This window comes from Grus americana, chromosome 2 (assembly GCF_028858705.1).
Source record: "Grus americana isolate bGruAme1 chromosome 2, bGruAme1.mat, whole genome shotgun sequence".
NCBI lineage: Eukaryota > Metazoa > Chordata > Aves > Gruiformes > Gruidae > Grus > Grus americana.
The window spans coordinates 39,875,709-39,895,925 of NC_072853.1; the positions used below are offsets into that span (position 1 = coordinate 39,875,709).

The following is a 20,217-nucleotide window of genomic DNA, read 5'->3' on the forward strand; positions in this document are numbered from 1 at the left end:
AAATAGTTAAAAGAAGTTTTACAACAGTTTCTGCAATACTAGACAGTGAACAAAGAACAGTCAAAAGACACACAGATATATTACGGCATTTGGGCCAGAAGCATTAACTATAAAAACTCATGAAGGCAGCATTTACAGAATGCAGGCCTTTTAAATCTTGCTCTGCATTGCCATCTTCCTAAATCAAACTATGTTTTTCCACAAAACCCTGTCTGTCTTTCTGTGAGTTGTTCTAAGAGGAGCACATATGCACATTGACTTTCTTCCTCGGTGAAAACCAAATCATTCCCTCAAAGCTTGAGGAGTATGAGCTGTTTCACTGCTTGTTTAGTGAAATCCCTGTTCTGACTTCTTATATTTCCCTAGGACAAAATAGACAGCCTTGCAAATCATCGGGGACGGTAGTGGAGAGAAAAAAAGAGTTCTTTCTGCAGTCAGGTCACATTCAGGCAACATATTTTAATGGAAGTCCTAGGCTGTGAATTCAGTACATGATTAAAAGAAAAATGTCCTGTCAGTGGAAGCTCACAGAGAAATGGGTTTTAATCAGTGAATATTTTTCCCCCATATAAAAAGGTCTGGTCACATGGCTATCACCTACGATATGCCGAAGGAATCATTCCCGTATGAGGGAGCAAAGATCTATTGCTGTGAGGATCGGTGAGGCTGTAGCGTGAGGCTTGCGTCTGGTTTGCCTGCGTCCTTTACACTCCATGTGCAGATGCAGGCTAAGGGATCAGACCCTTTCAGTAAAATAACTTTTCATTATTTAAAAGCACGTCTGCATGTAAAAATCAATTAGAATTGCATTTTCTGGAAATAAAATCCCCCAACACAGTCAAGCCTATTCAGCCAGAGCTGTCAATCACCATGCGAACACTTAGCCTAGGGAAGGAGTTAATTTCCTTGGTTGGTTTCTCAGCTTTGCAACCAGAGCAGACCTGGTGCAGCACACTGCTGGAGACGGAGCAGACCTGTTTGTCCTGAATTGCAGCTTGGCAGGAAGGTATGAATTTGATTCCAACTCTTGAGGAAACTGTCATGCCCTGATTGCCACAGAGGTTGCTGAAAGCTTGGGAGTGACCTAAGAGTCATGACGACAAATATCCTTGGATCACCATGCTCTGGCTTTCTGAATTTCCAGGATCTATTGTGTCCCACTAGCCCATCAAACAGTTAATGGCTTCAGACAATATCGTCAATAAAATATCCCTGAACTACAAAGGAAATACTACTTCAATTTTTCTAAATGAAAAAAGTTGGATTTCCTTGTTCTCTAAAAAAATATTTAAATGCTACTCTTTGTTACACTTTCCACTTTCTCTTATAATTTCCAAATTCCTAGTGCAACATTCAGCATTCTGCTCAGTTCTGAAGATAACACGTAGGCATACGAGTTTGCCGAGGCACTTTAACTTGTCCTTACCTCTTCCACTGCCTCTCCCACGTATTTGCAGAGATGCTGCCTTGTATTGGAATCAGCGACCACTGAGTTCACTGTGCACCAGGCCGCTGCAGTTCCCTGTTCAGTGTCAGTTCAGGTTCACTTGAAAATACTCAAAATGGATGTGAATGAAAGTATATAACCAAGAATTACAGTTACTAAGTTGCAGACATATAGTCTATTACACTGCTCCTTCCTTGAGGAGGTAATTTGGGGCAAAAGTGGAAGGGGAAAAAATATTATGTTTTCCAAATCTTCCATTTACCTCCAGTGTTTCTGCATCATTTTTACTGAAATATTAATATACTAAAAAAAAATTAAAATAAGCAATGGACTTTTATTTTTACTCTAAATATTTTTCATGTAAATAAAAATATTTCATAGTACCTGCACACAATTTCATTGAAATTTTTGTACAATATTGAAAAAAATGCCATAGCAATTTTCATGTAAAATGGAAAACAAATCTATATCAAGTACTGCAAAATGTCTAGAACAATTTAGATCTTGTATCGATTAGTTGACAAGGTGAAGGCACTACTATATTGCGGGTGTTTAAATTCCTGTCCCCTATCCCCTCATCTTTAGCCAGCTGCACTGCATAAGTTGCCTAACTCTTTTTCACAAATCTACATCATAACACTTAATGAATAAATGAGCATGCAAATAGTTATAATATCAGTGGTTTCAGTTCCTTTTAAATGAGCTGCTTGAAAAAGCAGATGCTCCCGGAAAGGACAACTGAGATGGAAAAAGCACGGATTTTTCTTGATTCTGTCTCATGTAGTGGCTTTATTGACCCAGACTGGTAATTAGACAAATATACTTGTGTATTTTACTACCTACACACTACCATGCATAATGGAGTCTAACTAAATCTAACGAGAAAGGACAAGGTCATTTCTAGAACATAGCTGAAGATAAAGTCTCTCATTAATTTTGTTTCTCTTGGTTTTATTTTTTTCAGCACTGAAGGTCTGATATTGGCAAAGGGCTGTATGCATCCCTGGTCCGATACAATAAACATTGGAGGAACTGCAGAAAACATAGACTGCTACAAAAATACAATAAGGCAACTACTACAAAGAATTTGGGGTAACTTCAAAAGCCATTTGCACAAGCCATCATCTCTGCTGTCTGTTCTAGAGACCGACAGCTCCTCTGTAACATTGCTCAGGCTGAAAATGTCCTTCTGAGTTTCAGTAATCTGGTGATCTCTCTGAACTTACTAATGAGTCCTTGAGAAGCCAATAGCCAACCTTAACTAACTATTCATGTGGCTAAGAGGCAAGTCTTCCTGGCTATGATGATGATGATGATGATGAAGAATAGGCCTATCTTTCATCCTCTCTTTGCAGTAATGTTGAACTTCAGTTCTGCAGGCAATGCAAAGTCAATTTTCCATGCCACTTGTGCAATGGTTTGTTAGGGAAAAGGAGACATGTTAACTGTTTCCTAAACAAAAAAGGTGAAAAAGTTGCAAGCAAAAATTCAAGAAAAGATTTAATACCTTCAGGACAATTATATTTTGCTGATGTACCATTCCTGTAGCCCTTAATACTAAATTACCTCATGTTTTTCTATCACATGCTGATGTTGACCAGCTTTCTTAATCAATCACATGTCACTCGAGGAAATGGAAAGAGAGCAAGGAACCTTGCTGAGCACTGGTATCAGCTCCTACAGGGATTTTCTTTGGAGAACGACATACATGGTGTGATTCCTAGCATCCTTTTCTGTCCAATTATAAAAATAACAGGGCCATAACTAACGGGAAAAAAGGGGCTGCTTCAGTGCCCCGGAGGAACCACATTATATATTGATATCGTTAGCCCTTTTGTTACAATAAATGAATACAAACCAAACTGCAGCTCTGGCTGCCTGAAGGGAGGGACAAAAGCTGCTTTGCAACCTCTTTCGGAGCAACTCCTGGAGCTTTTCAAATGGCATAGAGAAGGCAATCTTAATACTAGGGATAGAGGAAGAACCATCCAAATTAACCCTAAAAAGCATTCAAACTTATGGCTCAGTAGTAAAAGCTTGGTCAATGATCTGAACTTCATTTGGTCACTGGCACTGCCCCTGATCTGAGTCTCTCTATAGCTCAATAGTCACAATGTTTCCCTTGATTAATTATATAAATGGGACTCATAACCTGCATTTTAGTGTCTGTTGTGCTAAATACATTTGTTACTTAAGTTCTATTTTTCTCTGATGAAAAAAAGCATTTAAGTCTACCAAATGTCATAATTCATTTTGATATTAAATAACAACATTTGGCAGATTCTTTGAAGATAGCATGGCAGAAATAATTCAAAAAGTAAGGCAATTGCATGGGGTCAGTATGAGGCAATGACTGTGATAGATATCCAGAAATAATGTAATCAGATCACATTGTTTTTCATTTCCTTATGGAAGTGACTCTATGTTCTGGGGAGAAGAACGCACATATAAGACATCATAGACTTGTGAGAAAAAAGTAAGAGGAATTAATTCTTAAAAAATAACTGAATTATGATTTTTATGACAGGCATGATTGCATTATTATGAATCATCATAACAGCAACAAAAATTCAAAATATTTGAAATCATCCTACCTGGATAATTAATAAGGGTTACAAGTCTAAGAATATTAATGATTAGATTTTTTTAAAGTATTCAGCATCAATTTATATCAATAATTATGAATCTTCTGGAAAGGTATGTACTATTTTTACAGAAAATGAGGTAAGAGCTAGAATATTATTAATTTTATTGGGGTTTTTTTAGCATAACATGCCTCATGAAGTTCCACAAGGGGAAGTGAAAAGGCTTGCACCTGAGGAAGAACAACGACATGTACCGATAAATGCTGAGGCCACCCAGCTGGAAAGCAACTTGGCAGAGAAGTACCTGATGATCTTGGTGGACACCAGGCAGAACGTGAGTCATCAGCAACGTGCCCTTGCCACAAAGAAGGCGAATGGTATCCTGGGCTGTGTTAGACAAGTATTGCCAGCAGGTCAAGGGAGGTGATCCTGCCCCTCTGCTCAGCGCTGGTTAGACCACACCTGGAGTGCTGTGTCCAGTTCTGGGCTCTCCAGTACAAGAGAGACATGGACATACTGGAGAGAGTCCAGAAAAGGGCCACAAGGATGATTAAGGGATTGGAGCATGTCTCCCATGAAGAAAGGCTGAGAGCTGGGACTGTTCAACCTGGAGAAGAGAAAGCTCAGGTGGGATCTTATCAATACCTGAAGGGAGGATACAAAGAGGATAGAGTCAGGCTCTTTCCAGTGGTGTCCAGTGACAGGACCAGAGGCAACGGGCACACACTGAAACACAGGAGGTTCCCTCTAAACATCAGGAGACAGTCTTTTACTGTGAGGGTGACTGAGCACTGGCCCAGGTTGTCCAGGGAGATTGTGGAGTCTCCCTCCTTGGAGATATTCAAAAGCTGTCTGGACATGGTATACATAGAAAGTATACACTGTTTATAGCTTTGGGAACTGAAAGGTGCACTGAGAAGACATGTATTTTAGTGGTTATGTTTTATATGCTCTTGTTGTCTAATTCAAATCCTGGAAGACAGTGACCATTTACAGTGGTTTTGCCATTTCTTGCATGCAGACTTATAGTTAGATATACCCAGATATGAACTACTATACAATGATACAAGCTGCCTCCACACTGTCACACTGCAGTACCCATACCAGATCCATTCCTGTACCAGAGCGAACACATGCTCCAGACCAAGGCAACCAGTACTGAAGGAAGACCAACTTCCGTATCTTCAAACTCCTTTAATGGTTTTGGCCCCAACAGTCTCTAGGGCACCAGAGAAAGGGTTTCAGACTAAAACTATGGTCAGCAGCCCCACTACTTCTGATATAGTATCTTCACTCCACCATTTACACAAAAGAAAGACCTTTCCTGGGGGCGAGAATGAGGCCAAATATAAATGAAATTAACTGCCACAATAAAGAAAGAACATCTCAAGCCTTGCAGATCTGTACCCCAAGTTCAAAGAGTTTTCAGCTTTCTTTTCTGTCCGCACATCAAGAGGGCACATGTTCAAGAGTTAAACACCATTCAGCAACAGCATAGAAACTCAATTCTTATTCAAAGCCTCAGCTCCATGCCCCATTCTCCATCCGGGGACAAGGTGGCAGAACAATGGATAGAGGACAGGTATACGTTGCTTAATGCAGGGCTGGAGGTGCTGACACATTCGCACATGGGGATGGTAGGAGAGCTTAAAAGGACAGAATGGCCCTGAATGGAAACCCACCGTTTCTAGTTTCATTATCAGTGGAATTAGTTAACCACAAAAAGGGATATTAACAAGAATAACAATTCATGAGATTAGTCAAAAATTGATTGCCTGACATTGAGTACTGTCATACATGTCACCATAACCGCTAGGTGTCATGTGAAAACACACCTTTCTCTGCCATGTCAAAAAGGTAGGCAATTAGTTTCTCTGGCAGAGATTTAAAAAATAAAACGTTGTATAAATCACAGACTTCTACACCCCTCTAGTTAAATAGGCCTTTTCTGCCAGCTCCTGCCTTGGTCCACTCTGAGGAACAAATTGTGGCTGGACATTTGCCCAGCTGCATCAATAGGAGGGAATTCCCGCATGCCTGGGAGCATTCCTGGCACCAGCACGCCGTCACCCATGCTGCTACAGGGGTGTGAGGTTGCTCTGCTCCAGGCAGCACTCTCCCCACACAGTTCCCAGGCACAGTTTTGGTCAGGAGGACAATCCCGGGGATTATTCCCAGCGGGTGGCTTGAACAAGGCTGAGACCGTTAGTGGAGACACGAGCTGTTCTGAGCCAGCTGGCCTCAGTACCCAGCTCCCTTGTCCATCTTGCAGGAGAATTGTTCAGATTCACAGTGAACACGGTATCCAGCTCCCAGTTTGGCTGCCAGGAGTGCTTTTTCTTATACTTGTGATATTACAATTTCATTATATTCTGTAGAAAGTAATTTATTTTTCTGGCTATGTTTTGTGCTTAGTAGTGTTACTGATAAGCTATTCCCCATTGATTAGTGCCTAACTTTATCTTAGGCAGGTATGTTCACTGCTTTTCACTCCACTATGGAAGATTCAATACTCTTAATCTCCCTATATCACATCTTTGCCTGGCTTTGTAGTGTAGCGAAAGCCAGGTCACTCTCCAGGAGTGGGTTTTTTCGGTGAGTGTTCCTCATCTGTAGGTCCAGCAGTCACGTAGGGGTTACAATAATTGACACTTATGAGAGGCAACGGATGGACCTCTGCTAAGTAAACCAGTGCTTTTCTTCAAAATATCCTGCATTTGGTCAGCATCAACATGCTTAACAGCTTAAATATTTTACGTGTTTTCAGGCTTAGGGGTTTTTCTTTCCCTCCTCCCTTCAGAGGTCTAGATTTTAGGTACAGCTCTTCTATACAGTGATGAGAACGGGTGGAACGTTAACCTCACCTTGTGCAACACAGTGTTGTGAGAACGTAATAGCCCCTGTCCCCAGAAGAATTCTAGTTGTGTCAGCCTGTTGCTGTGCCAAAATTAAATTGTTCTGCTTTTTTGGCACTGATGAAGTTATACAGCTGCTAATTCCAGAGCTACCTCGGTGAACCCTAGCTTGGGGGTCTCTGCTTCACAGTGCAGCTGTGGATGAGCGTAGTGTGGTATTAGGGTCAGGGTCCAGTACAAAACTCTCTGCAATCACTTGGAGAAGTTTTTAAAGCTCAGGCTATTGAAGCCAGTGTGTGCCTGGCATTTAACATTCTCAGTGTGCATTATGTATTTTCAAATGACAAAAAGACTGTATGAAGGGCCTTTCTCAAAGTTGCTAAACTGTCACCATTTTGACTGTAATATTAATTTGTTCTCCAAAATTTCAGGTTTCAGTAAAGATGATCTGCCTTGCATTGTAAAATTAAAGGCATTGCTCAGAAGGATATATTAATCAAAATAACATGTACTGTGCCCTACGCATCAAATAAATGTAGATTTTAAACACACAATTTAAATATAATTCTTCTTTACTATTAATTGCATCCCATTGTCTCTCATATTTCTCTTGATTTTCCTCCAATTTAAATAAATGTTCAACACCTTCAACTCCCAATCATTTCAATAGCCACTGAGAATCAGGATAGGATGTAAAGTTACTGTTTCACCAATAAAAGATACTTTTTTTAAGAGACAACTATAAAGCAAATACAAGAAGATCCTTACTGTGTTAGAATTAAATAAATGACTGTCGAGCCTGTTCCCTGAAGCAGAGTCTAATGTAGTCACAGCTGCAGCATTCCGTGCATATAAAAAATTTTATACCAGTTAAAAAAAAAAAAATTCAATAAAAAGTCACCTTTCAAAAATGGAGAACTGCTGCTAGTGAGTTATATATCTCGACAGGTATCCAATATTTACCCCTGGAGGGATTTCTTCTTACAGAGGCTCTAACTCCCTACCAAATGGCAGTGCTCACCTTCCCAGTCGTTTGGACAAGGGTTAGCATGATAAAATGATTTGTTATGCCAATAAAGTTTTTGTTACACTGTAAAATGGTTTGTTACACTACTACTGCTACATAAAAATTTTATGAAAATTAAGTAGGTTATAAGGTCCAAACTACAGGAAGAGGCTACTTTTAGGACTAGCTACTAGGAAACGAAAAAAAGAAGGATCTTCTGATCTACAGTTCTTCAGTACTGTAAAAAGACAACCTAAACGACCTTTTAACTAAGAATTGAAATTGGTGCCCCAATTAGGAAAGCAGTTATGCATCCGCAATGAATGGGAACTTCCTCAGGTCAACAGTACTCAGAAAATGGCAGGAAACTGCAACAAGTTTGATAATCTAGGTGGTGAGTTCTGTCCTATGTGACAGTAAATTAAACAAGCCTAAACTACAATTCAGAATGGAAACCGGAGTACACAGTCATGGTATGCTAATCATAACGTGTCACAGATGGGATAGCAAGATAATAAGACTGGAGGAAAATCTTACTTTGTGTACGGGATTTTAATTTTAACATTGTGTATATCAGTTCAAAGCAGTATCTGAAACAGGCAACTATTTAATTCACAGTCAGGCCTGCAATGAATTGTATCCAGAATTTATTTATGATTGTTCCAGGCAGTCAGTCACTCCATAAGAAAGGGAAGGCCTGTTACATCTTATGCTTTAAAATTATTACATAATTTTTATACTTTCTTATTTTCATATTTGTTTTAGTTTGTATATATTAAATGTTTTTATTCTATTATTCTAATATTAATATTTGTGTTCCTGTCATGTGGTAAATTTTGACCAGAACTTTACAGTTCCTGATTTCAACAACCAGCTGTATTTCCACTGAACACGAAATCTGTTTCTAATCACAAGAGTTCTAGAAAAATTTCTAACACAATGCATTTTTTCTTAGAGAAGTGAGGAAGTATTGGAAATATTTATGGTTTTCTCCGTTTAAACCAACCATACTTCAGTTACCCTTGTACAGGCTTACTGAAGCAGAGCGAATGACACTGCGTTGTGAGGGGAATCTGCTGCAAATGAAGAGGTCACGGGAGAAGAAACCTGCTTTGAGTGTGAGGCCCCCACAAGAGTAAGGAAGGTGCAGTCAGTTACACTTTGCAGATGTAGTCTGCAAAATTCTTCTGCAAGGCCTGCTTGCGCAGAAATGTTATAATGCATGTTGACGTACACAGGGCTGGGCCTCAAGAGAAGTAATTTTATCTTCACTGGAAAAGATCTTGAAACACAATCTTTGCTGCCTGACTGAACAACAGTGAGGAGAAGGCTTGTGTACGTGCATGTGATGTCACTGGTGCACTAAGCAAGTGCACTAATTCAGACCTAGATTGTCAAGTGGAAGTTCATTAATCACTGCTGTAGCATACAAGTTTATCAAATGTTGTTTAAAAGCAGTAGCAAGGAAAAAGCACTTGGCATCTTACAAAAGCCATTTAGTAATGCAGAGAAATTATCTTGAACTTTTAGACTACTGCATTCTAGACAGTTGGACAGGTTGATAGACATACCCACAGACACTGATTTTTTTCCTTCAAAAGAGAAATGTTCTTATCTCGAAAAAAAGTAAAAACTAAAATTTGAGAATTATTTTAAAGTAATGAGTGAGATTTATTCTATATAACAGTTAGTTACCAGTCAGTTAGTAAAACAGCTTGAAGTACTGAATAGACCAGAAATATCCCACCTTTCTGGTTGCCCAGACCAGGCAGCTCACCTGACTAGCAGGTGTGGACTGCAGACTGCGTCTCTTCTCCCGCTGGCTGACAAGCACTGCTGGCCACGGTTAGGACCGTGAGCCACAAGCACTTATGCTCTCAGAATAGGTCCAGACATCAAAACTATGTGTACCCTCTCAGGGTGGGCTGGTTGCTACGTACTACACACAGCTATGTAAAGAGCTACTACTTCTAGGAGATCACATGCAGCTCATGCCAAACAACCTTTCATCACAAACAGAAGCAGCCATCAGATTGGGGAGAGATTGTGGCCAAGACCGGGCTGCTGCTGCCAGAGCACCTCATCCAGCCCCAGCGCTTCCCTACACTGCAGACTTTTTATAAAGACTTGGAGGTTTTGACTGATATTGTAACTACAAAATGTGGATCACGGAGGTAGAGTATTCTGATAGTGCAGAGTCCCAGGAGAGAATAAATAATATGGTTAAATATGAAGGAGTATGTTTAATTCCTAGTACTTCTCTGACTTTTTTCAAGTGTTACATCCATACCTCACTTTGGGAAGAAACTTAGACACATATCATGTAAAATATATTTACATTCAGGGCTGAATGAATACCATCATTGATTGTGAACTTTGGAAAGGTTTAGGTAAATTAATTTTGGACAAGTCTGCTCTCCTTTGCTGTACATGCCTCAGTGAATGAGAGCCAAGCACTTGAGTTAATTTTCACCTGTCCAAGCAAAGGCCAGAATGGGGACTATGCCTGTACACAGCTTTATGGGATATAAGCAAAGAGAAGAGCAGTGCACATTTTAATAACACAAACGTAATTATCAAATGCAAAATACAACCAAAAATCTATGCTGCTATCCATCAACTACTACATCCCCCTTTCAGGACAGAGACACCCAACAGCAGCAGGCTGCATGCAAAAGGACTGCTGGAATCTGAGGACAAAAAGAAACGGGAACTTACAGAGAGGAGTATTTGGATAGCGCTGTGAATGACCTCTAGGTACTGGAAATCAATTATGCAGCCCGTCACGGAGACGTAGGAGTAATCATCTAGGATGCCAGGGGCAGAAGGACGCACCACCCTTCGTATGCAGCCGGGACCATGTTCCCGCCACCAGGAGCGATGCATTGAGATGTTAAAGGTCATGAGATCCGTTTCCTGGAAGACAGGGAGGTAAAAAGCATGAAAACCTCTAATTTAGTATTATTTAAGGTAAAGCAAGGGAAATAAAAGAAGTTTTCAATTATTAAAAGGAAAATAAGATTAATAAATTGCTTTCCCGCTCACCTCAATAATTTTAACATGAAAGTAGGTCATTAAAGGGGAGAAAGAAAATTGCAAACATTTATCATTTATTTTGTAATTGTGCATAGGAGCTTCTGCCTGGCAGAAGAACTGTCCTACCAGGTACTGTACAAAACACTGTGCATGTCCTACATCTCCATGGACTTACAGCCTGAAAAGGAATTTCATTGTTACTTGATTAGAATGTGTCTCAAGCGTTAATTTTTTTAATAGTCAACAGAGACAGTGTTACCCCATGGTACTGGAGGCAATCTAAACCAAACTTCCACCATATTTTTTTTAAAGTAATAACTATAACTTATAGCTGTTATTTTCAGTAGGACCACAGCTGGGCAGACTGTTCCAGCTGCCAAAGATTCAACTGAAAGTTTTCCTCCAGCCAAGCACCCTGCTCTCTTTTCTCCCCTCTGCCCCCACAGAGATTACCATCATCTCAGTTTAGCTAAGAAACCTGCTTCTGTGAACTGATCTGGGTTTAAAATAGACGCAATAACTTCTCTTCACTCAACCACACACGCCTCCTGCCTCAACCACAGCTTGTCTGATCAGGCCTTAGATCTACCATAACAGGTACTGGCTGCATTGTAGCGTACACGGGAAGTATAACCTCTGCATTTTAGCTAATGTCATCCCACTTCCCCTTGCAGCAGCGAAGGTGGCAAACATACTAACGTACTAGAGATTTTCTAACAGCTTACCTGTGAAGTACAAACAGGAAAATTCATCTGAATTAACAACAGATTTAGGTCTTTAGGTCATGCTCAAGTAAGATACACTGAAGTTGAATGGATGCCCTTTAAGTGCAAAAAAACCCCATCCTCACTGGAGATAAACGAGAGATGAATTATACTGATACCTTAAATAATTAATTCAGACTTACGTTTCTATGTTTCCCCATCTCAACTCCAAGGTAGTTGTAAAAAATACGTGCAAAATTGTCAGCCATATGCCCACAAAATACTAGTTTGTGAATGCTGCCCTGACACTCATTCGCCCTTTGCATCCCACTCTGAAAATCTGTCCCGTCAGTCTGTCTGCAGCCGTTTACTTTCACCCTGACCAAAGGGACATCCAGTGCAGATTCTAGCTGCAGAAAGTTTTCTTGTTGTTTTCCTGTTACCTGCCTTTATTCTGGCCACACCGGAAAATTACTGGGTGAATTATATCCTGCCAGTCTCTGTTACTGCCAGAGAGCAGTAAGAAATCTGCCTTTCTGATTTGCTGCTTTGCTCTACGTAACTTCTTTACCCTCAAAATGCAGACATGCTGGAGCATTATTTACAGTTGATGAAGCATTTGTCTTTTGACTTTGCATGTCATTCCTTGATAGCGATTTAGAAAATTTTCAGCTGCAGTATGTGAATTGTGAAATCAGAAGTTGACAGACAATTCAGTTTAATGAAAATATAACTGTAAATATATAGTCATAGGAAACAGCCAAGGCTTTCTGTGTACAACGACAGAGATTGCGCAGTGTTGTCAAGTGCTTTCAACAATTGTCAACTGTAAGAAATGCCATTTGTCAAACAGCGCACACATATTCACTCTCATCTAGTTCAGTAACTCTTTGTTGAGTAGAAATATGGATTTGTCATGTGGGTTAGTGAGGTAACACTTTGTTGTCACAACTGTAGGAATAAATTGTTGATGGCATTGGTGTCACAGCTTTCTTTGCTCTCAAGGGTTTTTTCCCCTCCTTTTTTTTTTGGGGGGGGGGGGGGGTGTTGGGTTTTAATATTTGATTGTTATGCCATGTTTAGTGTTTGTGCTTGGCTAGTTCACAGCCAATAGCAAAAAAAATGGTGCATAGGGAAACAGCTTGATAAATGTTGCCGACACATTAAATTTGGCATGTGGTCAGTACAAACACCTCTGTAAATAAAATCTCTCATTTCTGGAATACTGTTATGTTTCGTTCCTGGGGAGATATAAAAAAACCCCGCCTAATGTGATGGTCATGTTTAGAGAAGTCCCTCTGACCTTGTTTACTAAGAAACTGATGAACATGACACATGTTTCATATTTCTAGGCTGCTGGTGATGCAGTAAGAGAAGGAAGCAGCAATATTATAGTTAAAATTCTTGAATTAAAACCAAAAGACACGTCATTGCAGCACTTGCTGCTCTTTCTTTTTTTTAATTATTATTCAGAAATTAGGGATAAAGGCTGGGAGAAGAGCTTTTCGTAATTACTTTTCACTGTGTGTATTACATCCCGAGTCCTCAAAGCAGGTAAAAGTGGATAATGACGGCCCAGCAAAGATCAGTTTTAGAAATGCAAACAAAACCACCTGGTGCATTAGCTTGACCTCTAAAAGATCACTTCACAAAATGGCAGCCGTAAGCTGTTCGAGCTGATAAATGTTAAGCTGCCAATCAATAAAAGAAAGCTTGACAAAAATCAATTTTATTTTTTTTTAGCAACTGAAGCACACTCCTCTCTAATGTCTTGGAGATTCTTGATCCATAAAGTGAGTGAAATGTGCTAGGCATTAAAAAATTAACCCGTATCTCTATTGTCATTTATAGAAGTATAGAAAATTCAAAGACTCTGCCTTGGTGTATTATGCTTGGATTTTAAATACCAGTGAACTTCAGTATTTGTGAATTCAGAGCTTGGAAACCCTGTACATCGTGAAAAAGCTGCTGCACAAGTGGCTTTTTCTCAGTTTTATGTTTAATAAAAGTTAATAATTCTTTCAGAAAGTAGAAGCAGATGCTTGAAGTTTTCCAATAGATCATGTACTATTTTCCAATGTCACAAGCAATCATTAAGCAAATGCCTATAAAATGCTTAAACTTCAGCAGGTGATGTAACGTGGACTGCTTATTTCTTATAGAAGAATGCTGCTGCTTCATAGCAAAAGACTCAATTTCAGGCTCTGTACAAGAGACATCAAGTGGCCTCTTTGATGAATCCAGTTGGGATTCATTTAACAATTTAAATTTCAATCATGGATGGAAAATTGCTGTCTTCTGAGCTTCAGACTCATGATATCTATCTTGAATTCAATACCATATATCAGCAGGCAAACTATACTTCCTCAGCAGGTAACCTCTCATACAGGTGCCGTAAACGAAGAGTAGGCAGAACACAGATAATAGGACTTCCAGGAAAATCATGTGGGACTTATGGAAGTCACACAGGCATGCGAAACCCTACGTCCTACTCCTCCCTTTTTCAGTCAGCACTGAAGCAATACTCCAGCCTGTGGTAAGAAGTTTGCTCCTGTGTGTAGGATCGGCCCAATAATCACGCTTCTACTGATGTAGAGTTCCACTTAACTGTCTACGGCGTTTTAAGCTTTTAAACTATGTATAGGATTTGTGTTGGCTGTCAGCCCAAGGATTAATTTTGATCATTATTGGAAATCGTTGCTATGGCAGGTACTTCCTTTTAGGTGAGATGTAATCCCTTTAAGTCCTAATAATACTGTCTTCTAAGTGCTTGGAGATAATCTTTAATTTCATTATATCTGCTTAAATTCTACATTTGGGTTCAAGCAGACATTTTCTATTGGGCAGGGCCTTGAGCAACCTGATCTAGTGAAAGATGTCCCTGCCCATGGCAGGGAGGTTGATCTAGGCACTCTTTGAAGGTCCCTTCCAACCCAAACCATTCTATGATTTGATTCTATTTCTAGGTAGTGAATCTAGATAAATTCTAACAGATAATAACATAACACAGTTTATTTTAAAACTAAAGAGCAATAATAAGGATGATGTTCCTTTCATTTATTTGTATATACTTTATGTACGGTGCCTATAACAACGACACAAAAAAATAATGAGAAATTAAGACTAACTAAAATCACCAGATGTAAAGAAAAAAAGACACTAAAACTCCAGGAAAAACCCCAACACACCAAGATTGCCTTGTACAACAAAAAAAATATTGTGCTGTGACACGGTGATTATGCATTGCAGAAATATTTTTTTCACTGTATGTTTCCACTTTTATGACATGCTATTTTATATTTCTTTCATTCATTGTCAATATCTGAAAAATGCACTCTTAAGAAAACTGTACGAAAGGCATTAGTGTGTTCAGTGGGATGGAGGAGAAGCACTTATACCTCCACAAGACAGTAGTAAACACTTGAAATTTCCCAGAAAGGTGCAAGAGCACTAAGGCCTGGCAGAGCATAATGTTAGAGATCTTGAATTTATTGTTGCTTGTGTGGTACCTAGCCCTTCCTAACACTTTCTATTTTATTGATACATACTATAATGCTTATTAGAAATGAACATTAATTAGGCTGAGGCAATAAATTTGCCCATCCCATTTCCTAAGAGTAACAAGGATGCTGTAGTTCTGACTTGCTGCCCAGTTTCTATTTTTACCAATGAGGAGAAAAGATTTTCCATCAAACACCTGGTCTATAGGTAATAAAAGATAATACACATAATGCTAGGAAAAAACCAGTACATTTCCTTGTAATTCCCTACACCCAATTAAGCTTGTAGTTAAGATGCAGTGGTGTTGGCATAGACAAGGGACACGCACATTCATTAGTATCTAATTTCAAGGAGACATTAATCCTCATTAGATACAAATGATGTGTTCCAGAATTAACGAAACCTGCTCTAATTGTAGAAGTACTTTGAAGCATGAGCATGAGCTATTAGCTAAGACCCCCATTGGCAGTATAACCTTGGTTTTCCACCCTGTTATTTCCTGAAACCACAGGCTAGCTCTGCATGTGACCAGTTATGCTCCATCTCCTCTCACTACTGTTGAACAGATTGGTTTGAAGGCCTGGGCAGATAATACTGAAGAAGTCCATTGGCAAATAGGGAAACTTCTGTTACTAGCTCCCACATTGTCTTGATTAGGATGATCATTTTTGAATACTGACTATTGATTCAATTTTTTTTTCTGTTTACTTTTAATTTAAACTCTTGCTTCAGTATTACACAGATGGCTTTTACCTGCCCAATGAGCTAGAGATCGAAGGTAGCCCACTCAATAATTGTGACACTCCTGCTAACACAATGGAACAATGAACCATGCTGCTTCCAGGCAAGCTCTCTAGGTTGAGGTGGCTGCTGAAAATATAATACAGTCAATATCTCGTCCTCATCCTGAGCACTCTGGTGAAGAGATTACATGAAGACCATTCTTAAATTGAAGCACATGGGTTGATCTTGGACTATTCAGTTGTCTGAATTGGCTGATAGACTAGGCCTAGCAAATTCATCTCCTTTTGGTAGCAAACCAAATGCACACTAAACCAGAGGAATCAGGTGATAAACCTAAATTAATTACTACTAAAAGAGAAAATTCACAATATTAAGATCTTCAGACATAGACCATGAGGTAACCCCAGCATCGTGGGCTGAGAGAGGTTAAGAGAGGTAAAAATGCAAAGTCATTTTAGGGAGTAAGGTTAGAGGTTCGTGGTTCTCAATCACTGACATTACAGGTTCACAGATTGGGCAAATCCTGTAACCATGACATCAGATGATGACTACAGGAAAGGATTTACATATCAAGCATAACTACTATTACAAAGTTACAATGATTTAATCTATTTTTTTTTTTCCAATCAATGTACAATACGACGCTACATGCCATCCCCTACCCACCCCCCAAAAAAAATATGTATGAGTTAGCATTGTCTTCTCCTTCTTTCACTTCTTTTACTCCTTGAGCTACAGAGAATGTTGTCAGATTTTATTTTATTTTTTTAAAGCGAACAAAAGAACTTTTGGAAATTTATTTGAGAAGCAGGCAGATGATCTACCTAAATGATAAAAATAGATTGTCTGCATTGTTTAATTTGCCACATGCTCAGGGATCTCTTTCCTGCCTTGCAAACCAGGCAATTTTAAAATTAGATTTACCAAACTTACTAGCAAAGTGGAATGTCTTTAGAGAGCCAGAAGGCAAGAAGTGAACAAGAGAAGCATACTGCTGTCTTCTTCATGCACCATTAGTATTAGTCACAAGAACAAGTCATAAGAACCAGCAAGGGACTGTTTTCTGAAACTTGTTGCCCCTAAAGATGAGCTCTGATCTTTGACATTATTCAGATCCATGCTCAAATCCCAGCTCCATGGCTTATGCTTTTAATTTGGTTTATCTCCCTTTTGTGGCAGTCTCTCTGTCTGAGAAACAGCCCAGAGAGGTGACATAGTATGGCAGAAATAAGGTCCAAGCCCAAAGGAAAAAAATGGCATGAGACAGAGTGACTGGATCAATATAAACCTTACTCATCACTTCTCATAGCAGGTTCAACATGAGCACAAAGAAGTCCTGTCTGCCCAGAAAAGCTGTTGTGCTCTGATGGAGTCCTCAACATGTGATTAAGCAGAGCACTTTGAAAATTGCCCTCACTTGTTCCCTCTGGTGATCCAGAGGTATGAAACAACACAGGTTTGCGGCGATGGCAGGCTGTGAGCACTGCTTTCAGTTTTGAAGACTGGAAATAGGACATGGGTTTGTGTGAAGTCAAGGATTTGCGTGGGTTGTTATGTCATTCACTCAAGTCATATCTGATTCTAACCAAAACAAAGAATTGAGAGAAGCCTGAAATTGCATTCTAATACTGAAGAACTGGAAACAGCATTGGCAGGCCATATACAGCCACCAGCACAAATGCTGTAGGAAAACTCAGGGCAGAAAACCAGGCTTTCATGTAAAAGAAGGTTTGAAAAAGGTATAAAAAAAAAAAATGTAAAAAAATTCCAATTATGTGACATTAAAAAAGTTCTGTCCAAAAGGCTCATAAAACTATGAACATCTGAAAAAAAAAACATTTTGGAGTTTATAATGTAAAGCAATTTTGAGTCTGAGCAAGAACATTTTAACCTATCATTTTTATCTGATTTTTTTGCTGTTGTTTTTAAACAAAATTGCTGAGATCCCTATGGAGCTATGCATGCATACATTTGAAATACCACAAAATTAAAATTTATCACCAGCATATCTTCCCTCAAAGATAAACTGTTAGGCTACAGAAAGCTCTTCCCACAGAACTACAGAAAGCTCTTCTCACACTATTTTTTAATATTTTATCTATTGACACCCAAAGGAGAAAGGATCAGACTCATGTACCTGAGTACCTCACCACTGTATACAGCCTCCAAGCATTCAACAAATACATTGGTGAAGGAAGTACACACCTAGTGAGAAGACTCTTGCAATGCTGATAGGAACTGGACTTCTACACTTAAAATGGACAGATCTGGCCTGGCTTCATCATGCTAGACCTGTTAGTACCATGGACACCATAATGTGACAAACCGACCCCTTCTTGGGGTGGTAGTTGTAACGTTCCTAGGAAATGTATGCAAATAGGAGACACAGCTTGTGCCAAAAGCCCACATAATCCAGTATGAGGAACAGATGCAATCCAGCCTCTAGCCAAAACAGGATTCAACTTTGTTATTATCCAAATAACTGTATTTTGTGCACAGCGGTTGTGAACAAAGACAAAGCATGGGAATAAAGGCATGATTAAGAACACAATGTTGCAATAATAGTACAGTTAATTTTAATAATACCCTTCATTTCTGGTGGGTTCTGTGCTCTGTATCTCTGTCCCAACTATAGGAATACCTTAACATCTCTTGCTATGTAAGGAAATAAATGCTATGCTGGAGATAAATGCACGTGAGAGCGGGTCCTGAATTTAAGGGTCTGTACCAGACTCCAATGACATTAAAAAGCACCATAAAAAGACTTTCGAAAATTCACTTGAATGTTAAAATTTCTGACAAGAAAAATAACTCCCTCTTTTGAGACTAACCAGAATGTTCCCACCTGCATCCAGGAACACTTTTAAAGATTAATAGGCCAGTTTAAGCAACTGCTGTTGTGTTCTCTGCTTTGCTTGCTCGAAGCAATGCAATTGCTCACAATATTGCCAACTCGTGTTGTTTTATGGCAAGTCTGGTTATGTTCAGCCTTTCTGTTAAAGCCTCCATTCCCAGGGACATGAGATTACAATAAGAAGTTTGGCTTGTTACAAGAAAGTGAGCTGAAGATTAAAAGCTTCAAAAATCTTGAGCCCTACTGCTAGGAACTTCCAGTCTGTGCCATAACTGGCATTATTTGCTACTTTTTGTAAAGCTGAGCTCCTGGAATCTGGATGGGAAGCATCTGCATCACCAGTTCAGGTGATGGCTATCCAGGGCACCATGTGCCCCCATCTGAGATGATCATGGATCCTTCAGGGTATAGGAAAGGACCAACTGGCTTTTAACTGTTTGATCAAAGAGAATGACTCAAGTGTACCCCAAAAACTTAAGGAACACTCAATTTTATTGATATTTAAATCAAACCACATTATTTCTTGGAACTTACGTTAGGAGATCCTATTTTTTATTTTAGAGTGTTTGCAAAGGGCAACCAGAAAGATGTGCTAATTCACTGTATCTTTTGAGCGAGCTCCTATATAGCTCATTGAATAAAACTGTCTGCCACTAACAGATTGCCAGGAAGAGAGTATCTGCACTGCTGAAACCCTTGTGAAGACTCAGAATACAAAATGAGACATGAAACAATAAGCAGCAGAAGTGTATTGAACTGGTAGGGGTCTATTTTCTTATTATTTTTGTTTCAGTTAAGCACATGATGCTCCTAGAAACATACACTTCCCCATGACACTTTTGTTTCTATATTTCTTGTCTGTGATACCAGGTCATCACATTTTTTGCCAGTCCCTCAAGTTTTGTGGTGCTGTTTGGCAATGACCTTGGCTTTAGCAGAGCAATCCTTTAATCACAGGCCTCACTTGCATTCTGCTGGAGCAATGACAGTCTCCAAAATGAATTTGTTACACATTATTAAAAAAGCAAAGACAACCCCTATAGAAACTTTAAGTTCAGATGATGAAATGTGAAATCTTCCCTTTCCTAGCAGAGGAATGGAAACACCAACAATTACAGAAAAGAGAATGTGCTGTAGCAGAGTTCAGTTAATATGATTTATTTAATTATTAATTTCAGATTGACTATAGGCATTAGTCCACATTTTAGGTTCCTTAAAATATATTATGTATTTATGTAAATATATGCACAGCTGCATTTTATTTATGTATACACAGTTTGCATATATTTATATACTTACATAAATATATGAAATATATATACATATATTTATATTTACCTGTACAAATTAATGACTCCACAGTGCTTTCCTGAGAACAACTATCAACTGTCATCAAAGGCAGCATTAACAATCTCCTTCAGCAGTGCACTGTACCCTGGTCTTAATCAGATTAATTTAATTTGCAGGCTGATCCACCTCCAAACC

At 39.2% G+C, this 20,217-nt stretch overlaps 1 protein-coding gene across 3 annotated transcripts in view; it reads right to left on the minus strand.

The window, feature by feature from the left end:
• Positions 1–20,217, minus strand: part of NKAIN3 (sodium/potassium transporting ATPase interacting 3) — a 379,080-nt gene that overhangs the window by 85,289 nt on the left and 273,574 nt on the right. For all 3 annotated transcript variants that reach the window (XM_054818647.1, XM_054818646.1, XM_054818648.1), the window contains exon 4: positions 10,612–10,809. In XM_054818647.1, coding sequence (XP_054674622.1) covers positions 10,612–10,809 — 198 coding nt within the window. The remainder of the gene's footprint in view (positions 1–10,611; positions 10,810–20,217) is intronic.